Source organism: Gorilla gorilla, chromosome 6, assembly GCF_029281585.2.
Source record: "Gorilla gorilla gorilla isolate KB3781 chromosome 6, NHGRI_mGorGor1-v2.1_pri, whole genome shotgun sequence".
In the NCBI taxonomy this organism is placed as follows: Eukaryota; Metazoa; Chordata; class Mammalia; order Primates; family Hominidae; genus Gorilla; species Gorilla gorilla.
The window spans coordinates 58,583,711-58,607,065 of NC_073230.2; the positions used below are offsets into that span (position 1 = coordinate 58,583,711).

At 46.1% G+C, this 23,355-nt stretch overlaps 1 protein-coding gene across 31 annotated transcripts in view; it reads right to left on the minus strand.

Annotated features, from left to right (window-relative positions):
- The window catches only part of GRB10 (growth factor receptor bound protein 10), a 209,591-nt gene that overhangs the window by 164,272 nt on the left and 21,964 nt on the right, over positions 1–23,355 (minus strand). For 12 of the 31 annotated variants that reach the window (XM_031012927.3, XM_055347065.2, XM_055347073.2 and 9 more), the window contains 2 exons: positions 9,035–9,222; positions 7,860–8,029 (listed from right to left, as the gene is read on the minus strand). The exons of 10 other annotated variants lie outside the window; for them this stretch is intronic. Coding sequence is in view for 2 of the 21 variants with exons in the window: in XM_055347084.2 (XP_055203059.1) it covers positions 7,860–8,029 (170 nt within the window). In the remaining 19 variants the exon portion in view is untranslated. Of the gene's footprint in view, positions 1–7,859; positions 8,030–9,034; positions 9,412–23,355 lie in introns of those variants that run through there. 9 more of the 31 variants (XM_063708552.1, XM_055347081.2, XM_055347084.2 and 6 more) reach the window with 3 other exon arrangements.

The following is a 23,355-nucleotide window of genomic DNA, read 5'->3' on the forward strand; positions in this document are numbered from 1 at the left end:
GTAAATTCTAGAAGGCAGGACGCATGCGTGCAGGTGGGAAATTCCAGAGGGTAGGATTGTTCTCATCCCCGCCTGATGATGCTGGTGACACTGTTATTTCAGGATGGAGAGGGAGTGGATCTGCTCTAACAACTGAACGTAATCACTCACCCCCCGCCCCATCTTTAACGGGGTCCTGTGGTTTCGGATTAATTAAGGAAGCCCTAGGTAGGGGTTTTCCTCCTCTCTGCCTAGCACCCTGGAGGAGGCCCCGTGGCCCATGACGGAGTAGCCATGTGCTGGTGTTAGAGATGGACATCAGACAGTGCACACCTACCTGCTATAGGCCAAGTGCCATGCAGATGGACACGAGTGGGCACCACAACAGCTGGGGAGAGCGTCACGGCAGACGTGAGAGCTGAGCCGGGAAAGTGTTGGAAATTAGGAGTGGAGAAAGGAGGTAGGAGAAACAGCATAACAAAACCAGAGGCAAAGGCACACACAACAGGCTGGGAGAATGCGGAGAAAATCAGGGTACCAGGGATGGGGTCGGGGTAAAAAGCCTTTGTGGAACATTTATAATGGGCCAGGTTCTCAGCTAAGCGCTGACTTCCATTTTCCTTCTCATTCTTCCTAACAATACCCCGAGTGTCACTGAGGAGGAGCCTGGAGTTCAGGAATGTAAGCAACCCCAGTGTTTAGCTGCTGTGGCGGGGACCGAGGCCTTTGGACCCCATAGTGCTCCAGGAATAGGGACCAGTTGGGGTAAAGGGCAATGATATCCATCTTGACCACAAAGACTCTGAAGTAAAACAATCAAATTTCATGGAGAGAGTGAGACCCATGTGTGCAAAATGTAATTTCTCTAATCCTCAAAACAGGGAAAAGCTACCAGGACATTTATTTCCAAAAGGTCATAAGAAATCAGAACCTCTACTTTATAAAGAGGTGCTACATTAAAAGACATATTAAATAAAAACTCTTGTTCTCTCACCTGTAAAAGGGTGGAATGGGTCTAGACTCTACAATCTAGAGGATGCCACAATTTGTCAAACTCAAATGGTCTAGATGTTTACAAACACGTTAGTCAATTCTATATAAAATGTTGGGTTTTTTTTTTTTTTTTTTTTTTTTTTTTTTTGAGATGGAGTCTCACTCTGTCTGTCATCCTGGCTGGAGTGCAATAGTGCGATCTTGGCTCACTGCAACCTCCACCTCCTAGGTTCAAGCGATTCTCCTGCCTCAGCCTCCAGAGTAGCTGGGATTATAGGCACTCACCACCATGCCCAGCTAATTTTTGTATTTTTAGTAGAAACAGGGTTTCATCATGTTGGCCAGGCTGATCTCGAACACGTGACCTCAGGTGATCCACCCACCTCAGCCTTCCAGAGTGCTGGGATTACAGGCATAAGCCACCATGCCTGGCCAAAATTTGGATTGTTATAAAATTCTTTAATGTATAATTGTGAGATGGAATTTTAAATAATTTTGCTTTGATAAAAGTAGATTTTTTTCTACTCTGGCCACACTCATCCTATATTACCAGAGCTTCTGTAAATAATCTCCAGGAGTTCTTCTTAGAAACTTTGTATAATTTGTGGAATTTGTCATTTTCAAAGCATTTTTCTTTCATTGGTTCTAAACACTGCAATAACTAGGTAATCATCTTCTAACGCAATCATCTACATCAATCATGCACACTCTGGACCCCCAGTCATCAACTCGTTGGTTTATGAAGTAATCCATCAAAATAACCGTTAACAGTACAAAGAGAGGGCACCTTTGAAATGTTACCCTCTTCTCTCCTCCATCCCGTCTTTGGGCCCACAGCTCTATTACTTCTGAAAGCATGAAATGCTTTAAATGTAGGTATTCAAGCACAGTTTGTACTTATCATAAATCTCATTGCATGTTATTACATTCCTCCATCTTCCTTTAATTGAAACTGTAACTTAAAAAAATTAATCTTCTTTTCAACTTAGGACAGACTGTAACAGCCTGTTGATCCTGCTACTCCCTTGGTGAGATTGCTGCCAGGCTGGCCCCACTCTCCCAGGTAGGAGCAAAGAAAAAAGGAGAACCTATTTCATGAAGACAGTTGGAATGTCTGGCCTGCAGATTGTCTACAGATGCACACAGGAGCCCTCCGGCAGCTCTCCGTGGGAAAGCACCCTAAAACCAGCTCCCTCTCAACCTCAGGAACTGAATTATCTTGGGAGCTGCCAAGGCAGCAAGTTCTTTGCAAATTTTATCTTCTTTTTTTAATCATAAATTTCAAGGATGACCACAAGCAACATCTTGGTCGACTCTGCTCTCACCACTCATATATAAAACCTTTCTGAAAAGCTGAGTTAACTTTGAATGCTGGACAAAGACCAAAATAAATAAAATGAAAGGGGCTTTCCTGCACCGTTTCTTGTCTTCCACCTAAGCAGGTGCGCACGCGGAGGAGATATCCAACGGTTGCCATTCTCCCTCCATTTCAGGGCAATCCTGTTCAATAGAAGCTCCAATGATCACAGCACACGTTGAGCCTGCCGAGAGTCTCTCTTGGGGCAAGACATCTAGAAGTGCTAGGGAATGCAGTCCCACAATTCCAATAACCGACTGCAGACAGAACTATATAGATGAGTATCACGCTTAGGTTTCCCACACCCACCCCCATCTGTGAAGTCAAACAGCCTGTTGTCAATACCAGAAGAGACAAGTCTGTACATCACAAAAGATAAGCAAGTCCCCAATCTAATTATGCCAGCCACTTTAGAAGGAGAGCAAAGACAGCAGACACTCTGGGCAACAAATTACCCTAAGTCTCAGCATCAAGCCTGCACTCATCTCCTGGGTCCCCAAATAACTCACCACTGGTCAGAAGGATGGATGGGCCCTTCCAAATCACAGCCTGGGCTGTCTGAGGACAGCTCTCCCAGGAATCATCTCTACCCACCTGGGACATGAATGGAGTCAATAAATAAGGGTATGCTCTGAGGGTCCACAGTGGCTTGCTTGGCCCCCAAGCCTGCAAATCAGACTCGCCAAGAATGAATGAAGGCAGTGACCCACAGGGACCTAGAGCTCACTGACCAACAAGAGAGACGCCACGTCCCAGCCTCGACTTGCCTTGGACACTGCCCTCCTCACCACTACTACCCCTCTGTATCAGGCCAGAGCTCAGACTCCAGGCAGACCCACAGCCATGTCCAAACCAGATACCCAAGACCTCAGCAGGAAGAAATCCAATCCAAAAAGAGGAAAAAAGGAAGGACACTGCTTTCCTAGAAGCCTAGAAAGAGGCTCAGATACAGAAAGAAAGCAATCTACAGAAGCTGTGTCTGAAACAGCAAAAACCTGGAAACAAGCCAAATGCCCATCAAGAAGTGGATGAATGAGCCAACTGTGATGCATCTATACAATGGAACACTACTCAGCATTAAAAAGGAGTGAAATATTGATAGACGAATCTCAAAATAAATAGCCAGGGGCCAGATAAAATAAATTGATTCCTTTATGCAACACTCTAGGAAATGCAAGCAATCTATACTGAGAGAAAACAGACCAGTGAAAGGGTGGGAAGGAAGAACTGCAAACGGGCACTGGGAAGTGTGGGAAGTGATGAATATTTTCATTACCTTGGTTACTTGATGATGGTTTCACATATGTCAAAATGCATCCGTTTGCACATTTTAAATATGTGCAGTTTATTGTGCTCAATGTATTGTATCTAAATTGAGCTGGTTAAAAAGAGAATGAAAACAATTTGGGGGCAGGTGGATAGCAAGGAATTTGGTGACCAAGAACAAGTGGAGTGATTCTCCTTATTTGTGGTATAGTTAGGGCTTTAAAGTCACCTCAAACACTGAATTAGTGAATGGTGAGTCTTTGGCCCTAGGGGAAATACAGAGTTAGGTTTCTATGAGCCGGTCACATTTTCATCAACCAATCAATATGTAACCTCTTTTTATGTATTTCTGTTTAAAGACACTTTACTTAAATATACTGTTGAGGTATCTCGTTGGCTGATCAAGGATGCCAAGGGGCATGAATGATGCCTGACCCAAGCTTCCCAGCGCAATCCAGTGGGGAGAAGCTCATACAAAACCACAGAGTCAGGGTGTGCAGGTTAAGTGCCCCACGTGAGGCAGAAACAAGACAATAAGAACTCCACAGAAGAATGTGAGAGGGCTCTCCTATGGGGAGGACAGTGAAGCAAAGTTATTAGGGGGGAAAAAATGAGGGGCTACAAAAATAGAAAAGGATAAACAGGAGATTCAGGGAGGCTCAAGTTACAGAAGCCAAAAGTTGAGAGGATGTCAAAAAAGGAAGGCTGAGGCAACATCAAGGTACTTAAGAGTTTCTCTTTCCTACGGGAAAGGCTATGGGACACCTTGAGGAGCAAAACAGTTGTGTGGCACAACTGTAGAAGTTTCCTGCCCTTGGAAAGAGAAAGGCGAAAGGCATACCATTCTTCGTTAGTTTCTGAAAGTTTTTTAGTTCAAACTGTCCTATAAATGAGAAAGAACCATGCATCAGAGCATCTGGGCCAGAGAAATGGTCTCTACCCTTAGCCAAGCTCTGTGTCGCTAAGGTAGATTGGTGTCATGATAATGAGCCCTCCCCTGACTGCATTCCAAGGGTGAGCAGGGCCATGAGAGTTGCCCTCCTGTGTGAGTAAGAGCCCAGCAAGAGCTGTACCATTGCAGCTGGGCCGGTCTCCATGGGCCAAGAGCAGGAGAACAGAGCTCTTTCCTTGAGGCTGAGCACCGCAAGGCAGAAGCTGCTGCATGAACACTGAGTTTGGGGATGTGATGCTTTGAACCCCAGGCAACCCCTAAAACTTCTCCCACGAGAACAAGACAAGTAACAAAAATGGGGACAGAGGAAAGCTAAGCTATGGTCCCCAAGGAACCACAGGCCTGAGGGAAACTCTCAGAGGTCTCTTTGGGCCCAAGAGCTAACGAATAGAAACTGAGACCATTAGGACCATTTGCGTATTTCTGCCTCTCCCTCCTTGACCCCAAAACAAACAGGGCTGGCTCTTAGAGGCAGTGAGCAGCGAAGGACGGTGGGAGGGTTGCCCTGAGGCCCAGCTGATTCCCCCAAGTCTAGTGCCATGGCCCTCACTACAGGGTCTGGGATTCCCACCTCAGGCCCCACCACATCCAGGCCTGGGTGCCCTCATCTGAGACACTCTGCAAACTGAAGTCTACTCTGACAATAACTAGCTCTTCTCAGACTCTATTATTTTGATTTGTAGCATCTTTCTGAAACCCCAGGGGATTGGGCTTCAACTGTTAGGTCAAGCAAAACGTGAGTTCTTAACAGGATATCTTTCTACCAAAAATACATTCCTTGCAGGCAGGAGCTGGGGCCATCTTGTGACCATGGTGCCCGGCACTTGGACAGTGCCAGGTACCAAATGGGTGCCCACATTCACTCATTCACTTGTTGGACAAGAGGGAGCCCATCTGAGAGTCCCAAGTCAAGGAAAGGTTTCATGGCTTATAAAGTTTGGAAACGACTTCCCAGAGCACTCCCTGGAAGACCATGCCTCATTCAATACCTGCTGACCCAAGGGGCTCAAACTTGTCAAGTGGGGCCACAGATGACCACAGACTCAGCGTCTCCCTCCTGGAGGACGGAGGAAGCACCCCACCGAGTGGGGCCACCACACAGGTGGACCTGCTCTGTAAGCTGCCAGTGATCATCACATTTCAAGCCAAAAACACAAAGACTAAGTGGGAAACGAAGTTTTGTTTCAATGCCATGTCCATACCAAGCAGCCCATAATCAGGCAATTGGAATGCAGAGGCTGGGAAGGAGATTTCCCTTTGAATTATATGACCAGTAAGAAAAGGCAGGAAGCCCAAGGCTGTCAGGTGATCCAGGAAGTGGGCGCTGGGGCTGGTGAGAGATGGCTTTTTGCCTTTTTCAGATGTGTCCCTTCAACATTATAAAGCCTTGCCAGAAAGAAAACTCGTCCCAAATCTCAAGGAATCTCAGCATCACTCGCAACAAATCTATGTCACCAATGAAGGATCTTGGGCAATGCAAAGGGGCAGACGGGTCCAAGGAGGGCGACTGCCTGCCCGTGAGCACAGCACTCCCTGATTCAGCTTCGCAGGGCTGCCTTCCTGAAGCTCGCACACCTGCCTGATGGTTCAGGAACTGCACATCGTCTGCAATGAGCAGTCAAGAGGCAAGACGAGGGACCCAGCTGCCTTAGAGCCCTGCCCTGGGTCTCAGGCATGGAAGGGTCTGTAGAGCTACCACTGGCCACAAAGCGGTGGCTTTTTCTCTGACCCATTCTGAGATAGGGAGGTCTGCTACCTTCACTCAACTATGCTGTGAGGAGAAGGGTGAAGGGCCTGTTTTACAAAAGACAGTCCATCCCAACAGCACAGCCCACTTCCCTGGCAAGGCAGTGGCAGGTGGGGGAGGTCACGGTTCATGTATGACCAGGGTGGGAGTTGCAGGAGGCTCCAGCTCCCCCTCCTCACTGGCACCAGGACCCTCTCTCTGCAGGGGCACACACTCTCAGAAAAAAAGCAACGGCAGTGTGAGCTGTCTGGAGAGAAGGAAAATGTCCACATGCGCACCTTCTGAATTTAGAAAGGGATGCGTAAAATGTCATTCAGCATCTAACACACAGCTAACAGAAGGCAGACATTTGGGAAAAGATAGCCCAGAAACTTCCTACCAAGGGTGTGGATATGAGGGAAGGTGACCGGCAGTACCAGGTCCCCCAGCCTCCCTTCAGGCCTTTGACCTGGGCTGAACTGCATTCCCAAACATTCCTATGTTAAGCCCTAACCCCCAGCACTTCAGAATGTGACTGTATTTGGAAACAGAGTCTTTACAGAGGTCACTAAGTTAAAACCGGGTCACAAAGGTGGGCCCTAATCCAATACAACTGGTGTCCTTACAGGAGGAGGAGATTAAAACACAGACAGGTCCAGAGGGAAGAGCAGGTGAGGACACCGCGAGAAGACAGCCATCTGCAAGCCCAGGAGAGAGGCCTCAGGAGGAACCAACTCAGCTGTCACCTTGACCTCAGACTTCCAGCCTCCAGAACTATAAGAAAACAAACTTCTGTTGCGTAGCCAGCCAGTCTGCGGTATACTGCGGGGAAGCCCGAGCTAACAGCATCCTCCACTCTGCAGGCAAAGGCTCTGGCAGGTCTGTGTGCTGAAGCCGTTCTGGCCTCAGCTCTCTGCCTGCATCTCCAGCTACCATCTCAGACCTGCCAACGGCACTGTAAGAATCCCACACCCAGGGCCAACCAGGACAAAGAGAAGGTCCATTCCCAGAAAGGGCCACCTGAGGCTGACATGCCAAAGGAAGGCAGGGGCGCCAACACTACCCTGGTCCTCCGTTAGTTACAGGGTCCCCAATCTCAGTGCTGACTGAGGCAGGGGCACACTAACACACACATCAGCAACAAGGCACAGGTCAAGACCCTCCCACACTGTGTTCTAGCCCACCTTCAGAACAACAGCTACCAACTCCTAAGGCTCACGAGGGGTGCCCAGAGTGACCCAGGAGGCAGGCAGCATCACCCCCACCGTATGGAAGGGCACAGGGAGACCAGTGAGGCCCAGAGGCATGTCCGCGAGGAGAGTGTGCGCAGCCCGGCTCTGCTGCAGCCCAGGTCCTCCCATCCCTACCCGACTCAGCCCGGTGTTCCCAGGCAGAGCCGAGCCAAGGAGGAGAGGGAGAGAGAGGACAGAGACGGGAGACTCTCTTTGGGAACCTTGGAATAAAGGTTCTAGTATCAGGCCTCTACCTACAGTGACACGCATTCACTGACCACCTTAATCAATACTGAACAGGCGACTCTCCTGCAAAGAAAGGCACTAGTGACTAGTGTCACGCATAGGGCTTACCTGTCAGGAGTTGGCTCTGTAGCACTGTCTGCTGGGGCGGCCACCCTGGCTTCACTGAGAGGACCCAGGTGAGGACCTGGCTGCCAGTCACTGGGCTGCTGGTCACTGAGCTGCCAGTCACTGGGCCCGCAGCTGCTGCTTCCTGCTCAGCATTGTGGTCAGCGCCAAAGCTGGAAAGTCAAATGGGCCATCACTGAACTTCCGTAGAATTTATACAAATGAACTTATACTCTGAGCCCAGGAATAAAACTTTTAAAACAGACATGAAAGAATATTTTTTTCCAAGAAGATCATTTAAGAGTGTTCTGAAGAACAAAACAAGGATGTGACTATGTAAGATGTAGGTTTCTAGTTGTCACGTGATGCCCAGAGACAGAGGACAGAGGGAAGATGCACTGGGCTCTCCGCTCACTGCCCACACATCTCTGCGTCTCCAAAGCACGCTGCCTCCAAGGCAGGCGGGGTACAAAGCACACAGACCTTTGCCCTCTTGCAAGGCAAAGTTACCTAGAATTCACTTCGGGCCCAGGTCAGGGTCCTCCCAGGCTACAACCTTCGGCCCACCCAGCAGGAACCTGCCTCCATGTCAGACCTGGCCCCAGCCCACAATGCCTGGTACTGTTCTTAGCAGAGATTCCGCTGGGCACTCTGCATGGCGCACATGTGTTCCATGAGAGGGGTGCAGAGCAGGCAGACCTGGGGTTCCAATTCTGGCTCTGATCTTTGATTCATCACTCAAGTCCTATGAACTGAGAGCTCAAGGAGCAGAGCCCTCAGTTCACAGGTAGGTTCTTGGCACGGAGAAGAGGGTGGAGACCAATTGAAACCCCTACCGGAGGAGACTTTATAGTGACCTGGGCAACTCACTGGTCTTCCCAGGCTCTGGTCCCACTGCAGAGCATGGGGATGAAACCCACCTCACTGAGGATTTTAATACACTGCATTGGAATGCCACTGGATTTCAACATGTTTAAATGAAATACACAGAGAATGACTTAGCAGTGTGACTGGCATGCAGCAAGGGTGCCATCCAGGAGCCTCCTATCGCTGTTGGGCTGGAGGAGGTCCCCTGCCTGCAACGTGGGTGATCTCAACAGATCCCTCCATGAAAGAGTCAGAAGCTAAATTTTCCTAATTGTTAAATGGTGAAAATGAAACCTGCCCCTGCCTCTTACCTGACATCAAGAAGTCCTGGGCCCAGATATAAGAAGACCAGTCAAATGGCTGTTTTTTGAAACAGGTCCCGCTGAACATGCTTGCTAAAAATCCAGGCACCAGAGAGTCTTGGTTCATCTCCAGATGCCACCCCTTAGCGGCTGATGTCTGGGCAAATTATTGAGTCACTGGGGCTCAGTGTTCCCAGCTATAAAATCAGCATGAAAATAGTATCTCTCTCACGGAGCTTTTATTAGGATTAAATGAGCTAATGCATGTAAAGGCTTAGGACAGGGTTCAACGTATAGCAAACATTAAACAAATGTATAGTCATCATTAACTACAACACGCCAAATAATTCTCCCATTTTCAGGTGTGAAACACACCAGCCACCTGCAAGCTATGAAGCTTGCTAATGTTTAAAGGGGATGCCGGTCTTTTTAGGACCAAAAGGGGAGATATGTGATACATGATTATGAGACTGATCAAAGTTGAACATCACCTGCCTAAGCAAAAGCATTTTATTAAGGGTATCGCTTTAACCCTCTCAAAGAATTTGGAAGTTTGGAAAGTATCAAGACGATTATGTCGACTAGAATATTTCTAAGTTCTAGTAGCTTAAGTGACTACAAGATAAGAAAAAAGGGTGCATGGGCAAACAAGTATGAGGGTCTGTGACATGGCAATGGGAACACTGGGAAATGGACTTACGGTCACCATCACAACAGCGTACGAATCACTGCTAATTCTCATATCCTGATGTGTGTCCCATCTCTAGAGAGCCTAATCTTTTCCCCAATTCTGATTCAAATGCCCAGGACCACTTCCCAAGGCATCTTCAGGCATGTGGCTTCAAATGTAAGACATGTGCTTGAAAGGTTTGCTTTTTCTCATGGGCACGATAAATTAAATACATCACTGAGGTAAAGTGAAATATACTTGTCCTATCAAACCCATCGCCACTTCATCCATTTTTGTCTATTTTCTAGGAAGTTGATATTAGTCTTTACAGTTGACAAAACAAAGACAACATGCTCTTTGAACCTGATAAACTGAAGAGTTAGTAAGATACAATGCCTCCTCAATAACCTCAGTGCCCGCCCATCAACACACAGGGGAAAGCCTGCTGCAAACACAACCTCTCGGCTCTGTTTACAGTAGCCTCATCTGGCACTGACATCCAGACCACCAACACCCCGAGAGTAGACCAGCACGCTTCACACGCTGACCCGGACCACTGGACAGAAGTTACAGAGTCTAAAGGGCTCACTCAGCTATTTCCCTATCAGTCAGGAGAGATTTCTTAGGCAGTTTCCAGTTAGATACGACTTAAACTTGAGATCTTAAAGAATATACTAACCTGGGGAAAAATAATGTCTTAACTTACTTCCAAAATATCCCAGAAACAAAGGGCCTCTTGATTTATGTTTAGTATCTTTGATATCTTCCAAAAATTCCTGAGCTAATATAAAGTTTTCCTTCTGTCTAGCTTTCTCACACTAAATATTTAGAGTAATAACAGTGACTATTTAGACACTCAACAAATCCTAACTTTCATGACGAGGGTATTCAGCCTGTTCGGCCAGAGAGCTCTGGAGTGAAGTCTAGGCCTTCTCAGAAGGGGACAGAATACTTTTAGTTAAACAAAAAAATTAAACTCCATATTGTACTGATATCAGAGACTCAGAGATGACTGTGTTTTCCCAGAGTAAGAGGGTGCTTATGAAGACAAATTGAGAAATGTGTAAATAGAATGGATTTAAAAGGAACATTTCTAAAAAGTAATTATAAAATTTCAGAATGCTATTGCCAGGACCTGTGGACAGCTTAAAGCTGAAACAACAACTATGAAATACAGGCCAGGCACAGTGGCTCACACCTGTAAACCCAACACTTAGGGAAGCCAAGGCTAGAAGACTGCTTGAGCTCAGGAGTTCAAGACCAGTTATGGCAATATAGCGTGACCCTGTTTCTACAAATAAAAATCTTCTTTTAAAAATTAGCTGGGTGTGGTGGTGGGTGACTGTAGTCCCAGCTACTTAGGAGGCTTAGGTGGGAGGATCTCTTGAGCCCAGGAAGTCAAGGCTGCAATGAGCCGAGATCACACCAATGCACTCCAGCCTGGGTGACAGAGTGAGACTCTGCCCCAAAAAAAAAAAAAGAAATGCCAAACTTCACACCACTTTTATCAGGTGTATCTTCTGGCCTCTTCATTCAGTAATGCAAATCCAGCAGCCACAGCTCCTTTCCTGGTGAAGATGATAGAACAGGAGGCCCACAGAAGCGGGCAGCAGATGGAAGCGAAAACAGAAACCATCCCACCTCACTGCCAACATCATCTCTCAGCACTTATGGCGGATCGGTTCCAGGACACCAGAGACACCAAAATCCATCAGAGGATGCTCCAGTCCCCGGTATAAAATGGCGTAATATTTGGATATGACCTACACACTTCCATTCACTTTAAAACATTTCTAGATTAATTACAATACCCGACATGATGTAAATGCTATATTGTTTATGCTGTATTGTTTTTATTTGAATTATTTTATTGTTTTATTGTTATATTTGATTGTTTATGGGGGGACTGAATATTTTTATCCATGGTTAGTTGAATCCAAGGATGTGGAACCCACAGACGCACAAGCTGTGGAATAGGAGAGCGGCTGTACTTTCAAATCACCAAACATACAGAAAGGCTCAGCAGCAACTCAGCTGCCAGGGACCCAGTCATCTGCCCAATCCTAGGAAGGCCCTTCTTCCCTCACTAACCTGTCCACCAGCAGACACCAGGAGAGGGCCACAGAGACAGTGAATGGCCAGGGGGCAGAGCGCGGACACCCCGGGAGCAGCTTCTGAACTGCCACCATCACTGAAACCAACAAAACTTAGCCAAAATGTGTAAACAGGCCCAGACTCCATCTAGGTCTCAATTTCAGGGTCAAGCAGGACCAACAGGCCCAATAATCCTCAGTGTGGGGCCTCCAGGAGCCACCAGCCGAGCAATCACAAAGATGGGTTAGCCAGAGAGTGTGCTTCCCCCTACAGCCATGCAGACCAGAAGCACAGGGAGGTCAGAGGCTGCCTACCTGAAAGAGGCAGCACACTGCTCTAAAGCTAGCCAAAGGCCAGCAGAGCGGTGAGAGGCAGGATAAATACACATGCACACATGCACAGAACAGCGACCGAGCAGAAAACCTACAGAAAAGACCACACTCACAATAGTTTATATACATAGGTATGCATATTTTAGGTTAGCCCTAAGAATAATCCTATACAAACCATAAAATATCATAGCACTTACTTAAGAGATATAAAAAGACCTAAATGAATGGAAACACGCTAAGTTCCTAAATGGAAAGATTAAACATCATAAGGATTAATTCTCTTAAAAGTAATATAAATATCCAAAACAACTTTATAAATGAAATGTAGTATGTATCTATCTAAATTCAAGCAGTTTTTTTCTTAGAACTAGTGGAATAATCCTAAAACTAACAAAATAAAATAAGTGGTAAGATGGTCAATCATGGAGCATTAAGGGAGAATTACTCATCATCTAGTAAAATGCACCCTAAAGCAAAAGTAGTTAAAATAGTGTGTACTTGGCACAAAAATACATGCTACTGTTCATCCAGAAGAGTCAAATCTGCAAATACGAACATGAGTATTTTTATCATGGCACCACGTGCTATACAAGCTACACTGAAACAAGAGTGGGCACGTGTCTTCACTCCACAATCGAGCATACAGGATCCCTGGGACTAGAATCCCAGGGCTCACAGCCATTCCTGACTCTCCAGATGATGCCACCCAAGATGGTGGTGACAGCTATGATAACTGTACTCAGGGCAATGGCAGCCACCCTTGATTGACCACCTATTACCTGTCAGAATCTTACCAAATGCTTTACAATCTCTCATGGGAGGGCTTTTTGAAGATCAAATTGAAGGAAGTAAAGGCATGTGAGACACAAAACACAACATGCAAAGATAGGTGGGTTTTAATAAAGAACAACTAGATATCAATCCTTTGAGGCAGCACTGTTACCTCATTTTACAGATGCAGAAACCAAGGCTAGGAGACAGTAATTATATGCCAAGGCCACACAGTTAATCAATGGCAGAGCGAAGATGCAAGTCAACAGATACCTGGATGTATGAATCCCTGCCACATGGTTTGTGATTTTAATAAAATATCATTTCTACCATAAGGAAAAAAATAGAAAACTTTTACAATAATTGTAAAGTTTCTCTTCATTTTGATCTTTCAATCACTTGCTGGAACAGATTTTATCATTTCCTTTTAGGGAAAAGAAAATCTACTAGAGTGAGCCTGAAATCCGAAGCATAGAAGATAACAGAATTTCTTTTAAAATCCCCTGCATGCCAGGAATGAAAGATTTTAGTGATGAGGTATAAATAAGGAACCCCCTTAACCTGATAAAAAGCATCTATCCAAAACTTCCAGCAGGCAAGTGGCACACGTAATGGAGAAGCAAAAATGACATCCCCATTAACATTAGGGCCGGAAAGCTCACAATGGCAGTATCAGATGTAACTGTTCTAGGGGTCTAGAAAACACAGTGAAGTAAGAAACAGAAACGAGGTGTAAATGTTAAATTGAAAAAGATTTTTAAAAACTGTCTGATATGGTTTGGTTCTGTGTCCCTACCAAATATCATTTCAAATTGTAACCCCCAGTGTTGGAGGTGGAGCCTGGTGGAAGGTGACTGAACTGTGGTGGTGGATCCTTTATGAATGGTTTAGCACCATCCTCATGGTGCTGTTGTGATGGAGTTCTCAAGAGACCTGGTTGTTTAAGTGTGTGGCACCTCCCCCCACTTCTCTTCCTCTTCCTCCAGCCACATAAAACATGTCTGCTTCCCCTGTCGCCTTCCACCTTGATTGTAGGTTTCCTGAGGACGCCTCAGAAGCCGAGCAGATGCTGCCGTGCTTCCTGTCCAGCCTGCAGAATCAAGAGTGAATTAAACCTCTTTTCTTCATGAATTACCCAGTCTCAAGTATTCCTTTGTAGTAGTGCAAGAACAGACTAATACACCATCACTATTTACAGATGAAATGTAAGACCATGCACTGAAAAATAATTAGAACCGATCTGAACGTTTAGTAAGATTGCGATCCCAGAGCAAACTACAAACCCTCCCCAGCCCTTCTGCACAGCAGCTCCAAGACACCTAGGAAGTCTAATGGTGAAAATGATTTAATTCGCAGAAGCAACCAAAACAACACACTTAAGAATACATACGAGATCCTTTGAAGAAAATGAAAAATTTTTGAGGAAGCCAAAAGAAGATCAGAAGGGTTAGAAACGCACCACCTCCTTTAAAGGGAAGCCCTCACGTTGCTGACGGCCACTCCACCTCCACATCAGTAAGTTAAAGCAGTATCATCCCAAGGAAGGCCCTGTCTTCAAGGAACTCAGCTTGCTGATTTACAGATACAGGAACAGACATGTCCATTTACAGAATAAAAGTAAGAGAATGCAGCCAGAGGTGAATGACGACACATAAATTAAAAATAAGATCATGGATAGCTGGCAACCTATGCTCAGTAAGATCTCACGGTCATATCCTCACCTTCCATATGTGCCTTAAACGTTACAAGAACTACTAAACTACTAAGAGATAGTACAGAAGAAAAATGTTATAAAATCTGAGTGAGGAAGATCTTCATAAGCAAGATTCTCAACCTAGAAGCCATGAAGGAAAAACTAACTTCTGTTCAGCAAAAGACCCTATAGACAAATCAAAAGGCAGGCAAAAAGCCAGCGGGGCGCAGTGGCTCACGCCTGTAATCCCTATACTTTGGGAGGCTGAGGCAGGTGGATCATGAGGTCAGGAGATCGAGACAATCCTGGCTAACACGGTGAAACCCCATCTCTACTAAAAATACAAAAAAAATTAGCTGAGCATGGTGGTGAACGCCTGTAGTCCCAGCTACTCAGGAGGCTGAGGCAGGAGAATGGCGTGAACCCGGGAGGCAGAGCTTGCAGCAAGCCGAGATCGTGCCACTGCACTCCAGTCTGGGCGACAGAGCAAGACTCCGTCTCAAAAAAAAAAAAAGCCTTGGGACAAAATATTTCCATTACCACACAGCCAACAATCTGAATCTCTTCTTTACCGAAATAAGAGATAGGATATAAGCAGCCCAACATAAAAATGGGGAGAGGATAGAAGCAAACAATTTGCAAAACAGACATGTGAAACATGCTAAACTTCACTAGGAGCCAGAGAGACATATACAAACACATGAGCTATAATTGATAGCTGAAAATTAAAAGGACTGGGACTACCCAGAGTTGAGGATGGCTGAAAAGCAACAGGGCTCCCCTAAACCGGAGGTGGGATCACACTGTACACGCATGGGGAGGCCCGCTGGAGTGGGGGCAGCAGCTTTCAGACTTTAGTCTTAGGCACAGGCATCCTTCTTGGAATAGCTTATCCTACAGAAAGACTCACATGCATACGCATGCGTGCATACACACACACGGAATGTTTACTACACACTTTAATACAGAAAAACTGGAAGCAACCTAAATGTGGCTGCCCAAATCCCTCCTCTCCCCCAGTTCATGGCACCCACCAAACTGCACAAGGCAGAAACAAGAGTTCTCCACTCCTAACTTTCTCTTCTGCCTTCCATCCATGTAATCCGCTAGCCCAGCTCATTGGCTGCAGAAGCATCTGAGAGTCATCCACTCCCTTCCATCTCTGCTGCCAACTCCAGGCCTTTGCCCCTCATCTGAACTGGGACTCAGCTGCCCTGTCTCTAAGCATCCTCACTGCTTCCCACTTAACCAGCCCTAGCTCTGGGGAGCCCATGAGGTGACACCATTGCCCTCTGTACTTCAAATGCACCCAACTTCTCAGTGACAGCTGCCAGGCCTGACGCATGTGGCTCCTGCCTCCTCTCCAGGCTGCCCAGACACTGCTGTCCCATGCTGGAGTCACCTCGCTCACCAGCCTGGCCTCCTCCAGGTTCTCAGACTCTATCCTCCCTCATGGCCTTTGCATGCTCTCTGCCTTGTATTTGGAATTTTTTCAAACACCTGTGGCCCCAGCTGCCTTCCACCTTCCCCTGCTGGTAGCCTCCTCAGAACACCAAGGCTCCCCCATCCACCCTGTCCTGTCCCTGTCCACCCTGAGGGATCAGGCCGCCTGACCCACTCCAGACCCTCTACACACGGGTCTATAGCTCGGCCCTTGGCTGCCTCTTCTGCAGAACACATCAGGCTTGCTAGTGCTGTTCTTCTTCCTGCCAACTTTTTTTGTGGCCCTTTCCCAAGAAGAGGTAGCTCTGAGGCCGAGAACTCTATCTGTCCTGACTACTGCTGTATCCCATCTCTTAGCACAGGGCCAAGTGGCTCAAATCTTTGCTGAACTTATGGAAAAAATGCCTGGACAGGAGCCGACTTAAATATAGTAGAGCACAGTACTCCTCCAGCATGGAAAGCAGCACTTGAAGGCACGCAAAGCTCTAAAGGAGCCACAGGGACATGAGCTCTGGTCTGTGGGAGGCAGCTGTGAAAGTGGCTCAGAACCCAGCCTCCACCAGCTGGGGTGGGGGCAGCCTGCACAAGCGCTCAGCCACTCTCTGCCTCAATTTCCTCAACTGTAAACCGAGAATAAAACCGTCCCAACTTCATGCAAGGATGAAATGATGCAATTCCCACAGAGTGCTTCACACAGCACTGACAGAAGGCAAGTGTTTAATAAAGGAGGCAAAGAGCTAAGCACCAGGAATAAGCAACACTGCCGTAAAAAGGGGAAAGCAGTATATCTGTGGGTGTCTGCACCCAGGAATTCCAAACAGAGAAAATGAGAGAAACTATTTGCAAACTACTCATCTGACAAGAGATTAATAACCAGAATGTATAAGGAGTTCAAACAATTCCATAGCAAAAAAACAAGTAACTCGATTTAAAAATGGGCAAAACATGTGAACAGACATCTCTAAAAGAAGACATACAAAGAGCCAACAGGTGTATCCAAAAAATGCTCAACACTAATATTTATCAGGAAATACAAATCAAAACCACAATAAGATATCATCTCACCCCAGTTAAAATGACTATTATCAAAAACGGAATAATGGATACTGGGGAGAATGTACCAAAGGGGACCCCTTGTACTCTGTCAGTGGGAATGTAAATTAGTGCAGCCCCTATGGAGAACAATATGGAGGTTCCTCAGAAAACTAAAAATAGAACTATCATATGATCCAGCAATTCCACTGCTGGGTATACACCCAAAAGAAAGGATCTGTATCAGAAAGATATCTGCACACCCGTGTTTACTGCAGCATTATTCACAATAGCCAAGATATGGAATCAATCTAAGTGTCCAACAACAATGAACTCATTTAAAAAAGGTGGTACATACACACAGTGGAGTGCTATTCAACCATAAAAAAGGAGTGAAATTCTATCATTTGCAACAGCATGCATTAACCTGGAAAACAGGCATAGAAAGACATATGACATGTTCTCACTCATGTGCAAGCTATGAAGTGGATCTCATGAAGACAGAGAGTAGACTGGTGGTTACCAGAGACAGGGAAGAGTACGGGGGTACAGAGGATTAAAAAAAAGTTGATTAATGAGTACAGATATATGGTCACCTTATTGATTTATATAATACTAGGCCTTATTTCTGCTCATTCTTGAAATAAGTACACTTAATTAAATAAATCAATAAGGTGACTACCATCTACAATAATCTATTGTACACTTCAAAATAGCAAGAAGAGAAGAATTTGAACGTTTCTAAAGTTAAGACAAATATTTAAGGTGGTGGGTATATCAAGTACACTGATTTGACCTTTACGAATTACATGAATGCATTAAATTATCTCATGTACCTTGAAACTATGTTTATCTATTATGCATCAATAAAAAAGTAATTAGTTAATTCCGCAGAGCAAAAGGAGCCAAAAGAACCCTGAACACCAACCTCAAAGGAGGGCCATGAGAAGTGAAGTCAGAATTTCACTCTCTACAGACTTCTGGGTTCGACTATTTAAAATAAAGATCACAAATTACTCATGCAACTTTAAAATTTATCTAAGAAAGAATGTTTTCATCCAGTTTCAGGCCAAGGGTCCTATATGCTTCTCCTCACACAAAAACCTATACTCAGGGTCCCTTGTGATCCCCCTCTGCCCTTGTGGAGGGCTCCCCCTCCCTTTCTAGGAATTCCAGAGAAATCACTGCTCTATACCTAAACACAATGAGGCTATTAACTGCTTGAGGCCAAGTCACATAAATATTAACTGCACAGGCCCTTTTCTATACAGGCAGCTTCTGGAAATACTGAAAGACTTTGCCCTTCTATTTTCTTTTCTTTTTCTTCCTTTCTTTTCCTTTTCTTCTTCCCTTAAAGGAGTTTTAAAAAAAGTTAAAGGAGTTTAAAAAAAAAAGGGGCGGGTTAAAGAAAAAAGGATACACCTCAAAAGTAAAGAGGAAAGACATTCTTGCTTGTGGAGGAAACATAATGTAATTGTAATCGTTAAAACTGTGCGAGGAGTAATAGTTTGGAGTGAAGAGGCGTGCACAGTTGATTAAGATCTCTCCTCTCCTCAATGAAGAAAGCTGTGGGGAAACAGTCAATGTGCTTTGGACGCTTTATCACCACCCCCAAACAGCCAGTTATCAACATTAGCCCATCACCAGCACACACACCAGAGCCCACTAGGGCCTGGCATTCTATTCTAAAGATGATGATATCTTTTCATTCTCTATATCATTAGTACATTCAGTAAGTAACTACTGTGTGTTCTAGGTTTTCAGGGTAAAGTCTATATAAACATGTATAAGGAAAACCAATCCTCAACTCAGAAAATCAAGAATTTTGCAAAGACAATGGAAACAGAGGGTTCCTACAAACAGGAATGGTTGGTAAACAATGATTAATGGCTCTGAAATGCATCATTATCATACAGTAGGCAGTTCGCACAAGATTGAAAACTGACACAGGGTATGGACACATTAAAAATGACTTTATCTAGCAATGTAATCTAACTTTTCTGCAGTATTCTTTTTTAATGAGCGTGCATGATCTCCAGTATTTAGTTCTCTTGGTCTCCTGCACAGACTGGTGCAACATCCTCCCAGGTACCCACTGCCTGGCTGCCAGGAAGTCCAAGGCAGGAATACCAGAATGCCCACACAGACGCCCAAGGCAGGAGTACCAGACTGCCGGCCCCTCTGGCTCCTGATCCTCCAGTTCCAAAAGGACACCTGGATCCTGAAGGTATAGGGCAGGCAGGTGCAGGCAAGCATGGGACACCTTAAGAGTACACTTACCAACTGCAGGGAGAGTCCTGTGTTGTTTCCTGCCTCCAAATGCAGACGACTTCCATCCTGGTACAGCCTCTTGTCATCTGCCTGCCCCAAGACCATGCTCTCTGGCCACACGGTCACAAGGACTCCAGGGATGCTCCACAGGAAGCAGAATGCTCTGGTCTGGGCAGAGCTGGCCCACTTTGAGGCCCACATCCACCCATCGCACTCTTGAGTCACAGTACGGCAGCCCCCATGCCATACCCTCCATACCTACAAGAGTCCCTGCGGCTCCTGGCCAGCAGCAGGTACAGTTCAGCTCCCAACCCATCCTTGGGGACCCAGAGACAGTTCTTACATCATCCTATCCAGGTATCTTTCTTAAATCAGACCCAGCAGTGAGCCACTAGGCCCACCATGCTGGGGACCCTGACTGTGTCCTACACTGGGCTGCTCACACCTCGTTCACAGACATGACCCATCTACCACTTTGCTCCTGTGTTGCGATTGAGAAGCCCAAGCTGTGCCTCTCAATGACCTGTTCTGCCTTCCTGGAACTGGGGAGACCAGTTGAGGAAGCAGCAGAAACCCATGATGCTCTCCAAAGCCGGTTCCTTCTCTGTGCAGAGGGCCTCAGGTAATCATCTGCCTCCTACACTGGGGTTCTGAGTGAGAGCTCAGCATTCTGCTTCCCAAAAATACCTACCCAGCAGCCCTATGGTGCTGCCCAGCTGGGTCTGCTCAAACCTCTCCCAACACCCCCAGCTCCACTCCATCATTGACACCTCTCAGGCCTGCAGCCACCTAGACATAGCCTCAGCTCCCATGACCTGGGGACAAACTGTGCAATGACAAAGGCAAACCCTGAGTGGTGCCTTAGCTAAAGAAAGTAAACAACCTGTAATTTGGCAAATAATTTAGAAAACTCGATGCAGGAAGCTCAAATACCAGATTCTGCACTAATTCTCTTTTTACCTGGCTCTTGTAATTTGGGTGGAAAAGTTTAAGACTCCATTGCTACCTCCTTCAATCCCCAAATTAAGACTTCAATTGCCCTAATAAGGCCTTCATAAACCCCCAGGTTCATTGTGGTCAGCTGGGAGTTCTGTTTTCACTTCCTTTATAATCACCTCTATGTTTCCCCTTAGTCCTGAAATTCAGTATTCCTTCATTAATTCACTCAGTACACACTTACCATGTCATCACTATGTTCTCAATCTTAGCATTGTCACTTACAGAGCCACCTCCAACATGCTCCCTAATCTGGTTTCTGTAGGTCTGTGAATGCAAGATGCCAAAAGTGCAACCAAACTTCACCCATTGGTCAAGATCGTAGAATGATGATCTCAACAGAAGCAGCTTGTGGCAAGCATGACCGACCATTGCTTTTATCAGTTCTGCAAAAGCTGCATGCAAGGATTCTGGAGGAGCTTGTTCACAGGTGTCTGAAAGGGGGCCCTCAGCTGTTGATGAGGCCCACAGGGAACCACCCTCCACAGTTGGTAACTTTAGTTCTAGCTATTCTCAAATCATTGGCCAAAGAACAGCTCCTCCTTTTCTATTTCAGGACGTTTACTTCTTGGACCAGAGGCAAAGCCAAAGGGAGAAAAGTGGAGCCCCATTCACTGGGCTGATGAACAAAAAGCTACCCGGGACTACAGACACGACTGGTACGCAGGCAAATCACTCTGATGCCCACCTCTGAACTCAGGGGAATCCATCTTAAAGCATCCACTACTCCCCATGAGAATGGAGTCCCCATGATGAGGCTGTGTTCTAATCAAAGCTAATTCAAACTTCCTTCACTCCATCAAAATCCACTCTTAGCATTTCATTACACATCCTCCTCTCCGCAATTTGAGCCATTGAAAGAGTCACAACAATCGAATTTCAAACTGTCTCCTGTTAACATTACTAAGTTTCCTCTGAATCTTTTTAGAATTCCATTGTCCTCCACTGTTGTGATGCTAAGTAGTCAGGAATCTGACCAGAGCCATGGAGCCACACAGGAGGTTGGGCTTCCCAGGAGGAAAGAGAGTCCTGGGACCCGAGAAAGAACCTGTCCTTCATATCCACCAAAACCACCTGCTTAGCTTCTCTTGGCAAATATAGATCAGGTCCTCTTCACTTCCCCCATCCTTCCTGACAGAGGAAAATGGGTCCACGGTCATGAATGTCTCGCCCTCCCTCCAAGGCTGCCCTTCTACAAAGTCAGCTCATGGCCAGTTTTGTGCACACTGCACCCCATGGTTCAGGGGTCTCTGAGCACCACACTAAGGACCTTTGTGCTTCAGGAGGTGGTGAGACTCACAGGGCCTCTGACAGGGCACAACACAGCCACATCTGTGTGTGTACTCAAAGACTGTCAGCCTGCAACAGCAGTGGGGAGGAAGAGAATGCAGATCCCTGCTTTCTCTGCAACACCCTTCTCTCCTCAGCTCCTTTACATGTCAGGTAAAAAAAAGCCAGCCTTCTTATTCTCCCGTTGCTGTCAATTAACACTCCTTTGTTCCAAGGCACTCTCGGGTGGATCATCGAATGACGTTGGTATCACAGTTCCTTTTACAAACCTTCAGTCTTCCCCCCAGTAAAGGTGACCTGAGGATAGAAACTGTCGTATATACCTGGGCAGCCAACACAGGACACATCACACTGGCTCAACAAACACTGGGGGAAGAGACAGAGAGACAGCTGCCTGTGCTTGTGCATCACAGCCCCCACACTCAAGCTGTGCCAAGCTTCCCAAGAGTCCCTCAAATGCTGCTGCCCTGCCTGGTCCCAGGCTCTCTAGACTCAGGCGACTGAAGCTAATCACTTCATCTAGTTCCATCAAGGTGGTATGCAGCATCTAGCATTACCACTTCCAGGCTGCATCCACGTTTTAACACAAAAAGGGATAAAATTTTTCTAGAAGACTGAAGAACTAAGTTCCCTCATTTGGCACATAATAGTTATGGACCAAGTATCCTCAAGATCTCTCTGAGGCCTAAGCTGCTGAGTTTCTGATTCAAACAACAGACACAAGAGAACAACCAGAGGAACTGGTGGTTCCCAAGCATCTCTCTATCTGAATTCAGTGAGGGGGTGTTGCAGCCCCTGGCCTCCAAGGTCTCTGCCTAAATCCCCACACCTGTGCTTCCACCTGTGGTAGCCTCTCACATGGTACCCTGGTATGAGTGACCTCACCCCTATGGCAAGACCTCCAGGAGTGGTAAAGCCAAAATTATCTTCAAGATAGTAAGATATGATGTGTCCTTGTCCCTTGCATTCCGTCGCGAATGCACAGCGGAGTTTTCTAGAGGCCAAATAGCATAAGACTGATTGCAGATGGCGGGGGGATGGGGGGATCCAACTACCTTCTCTTAAAGCAGACATTAAAGGGATTTAAAAAGTACAAAACAATGACACCCTTCTCTTTTTTTTTTGTTTTTGAAAATACAGCTTTTTTCCATAAAAGATGTTATGTTTACATATAATGGGTGAATATTCTTTTTACATGGAGAAAAAAAATTTTTTAAATGCCTGTCAATTCCTAAAATAGTAATTTCAATATATACAGCCACATAACCACAGCCCTTTGGGGCCTTCAGTAATTTTTAACAGTGTCAAGGCGCCCTAGGATCCAGCCCTGGGGGTGCTCCCCTGGGAATCTCAGCCCTGCCCAGCACCCAGGACTTCAATGTGCCCTGTGGAACAGTCTGACAGAAGCCAAACCTCCACCCCTAGACATGGAACTGCTGCCCAATGAAACTCTGCAAATAATCTTAGTTTTTATGGAGTAAGAGTCCATGGAGACTTCTTCATTCAGAAAGATTTTCTTAAAAACAATATTGAATTTGAGACCTGGCCACACAAATGAACATCACTGGCCAGAAACCATGTGCAACTCAGCCTGCTCCACACAATCAGCAGGACATTCCATTCCGGTCCACTCCACCAGTCTACTCCTCCAGGGCCAGTTTGAAGTAGGTGGTCCCAGAGGGTCACTGCCTTTGAAAAGTGGCTCAACTGTTCTCCCCAAAGGTTTGTCCTGCTTGTT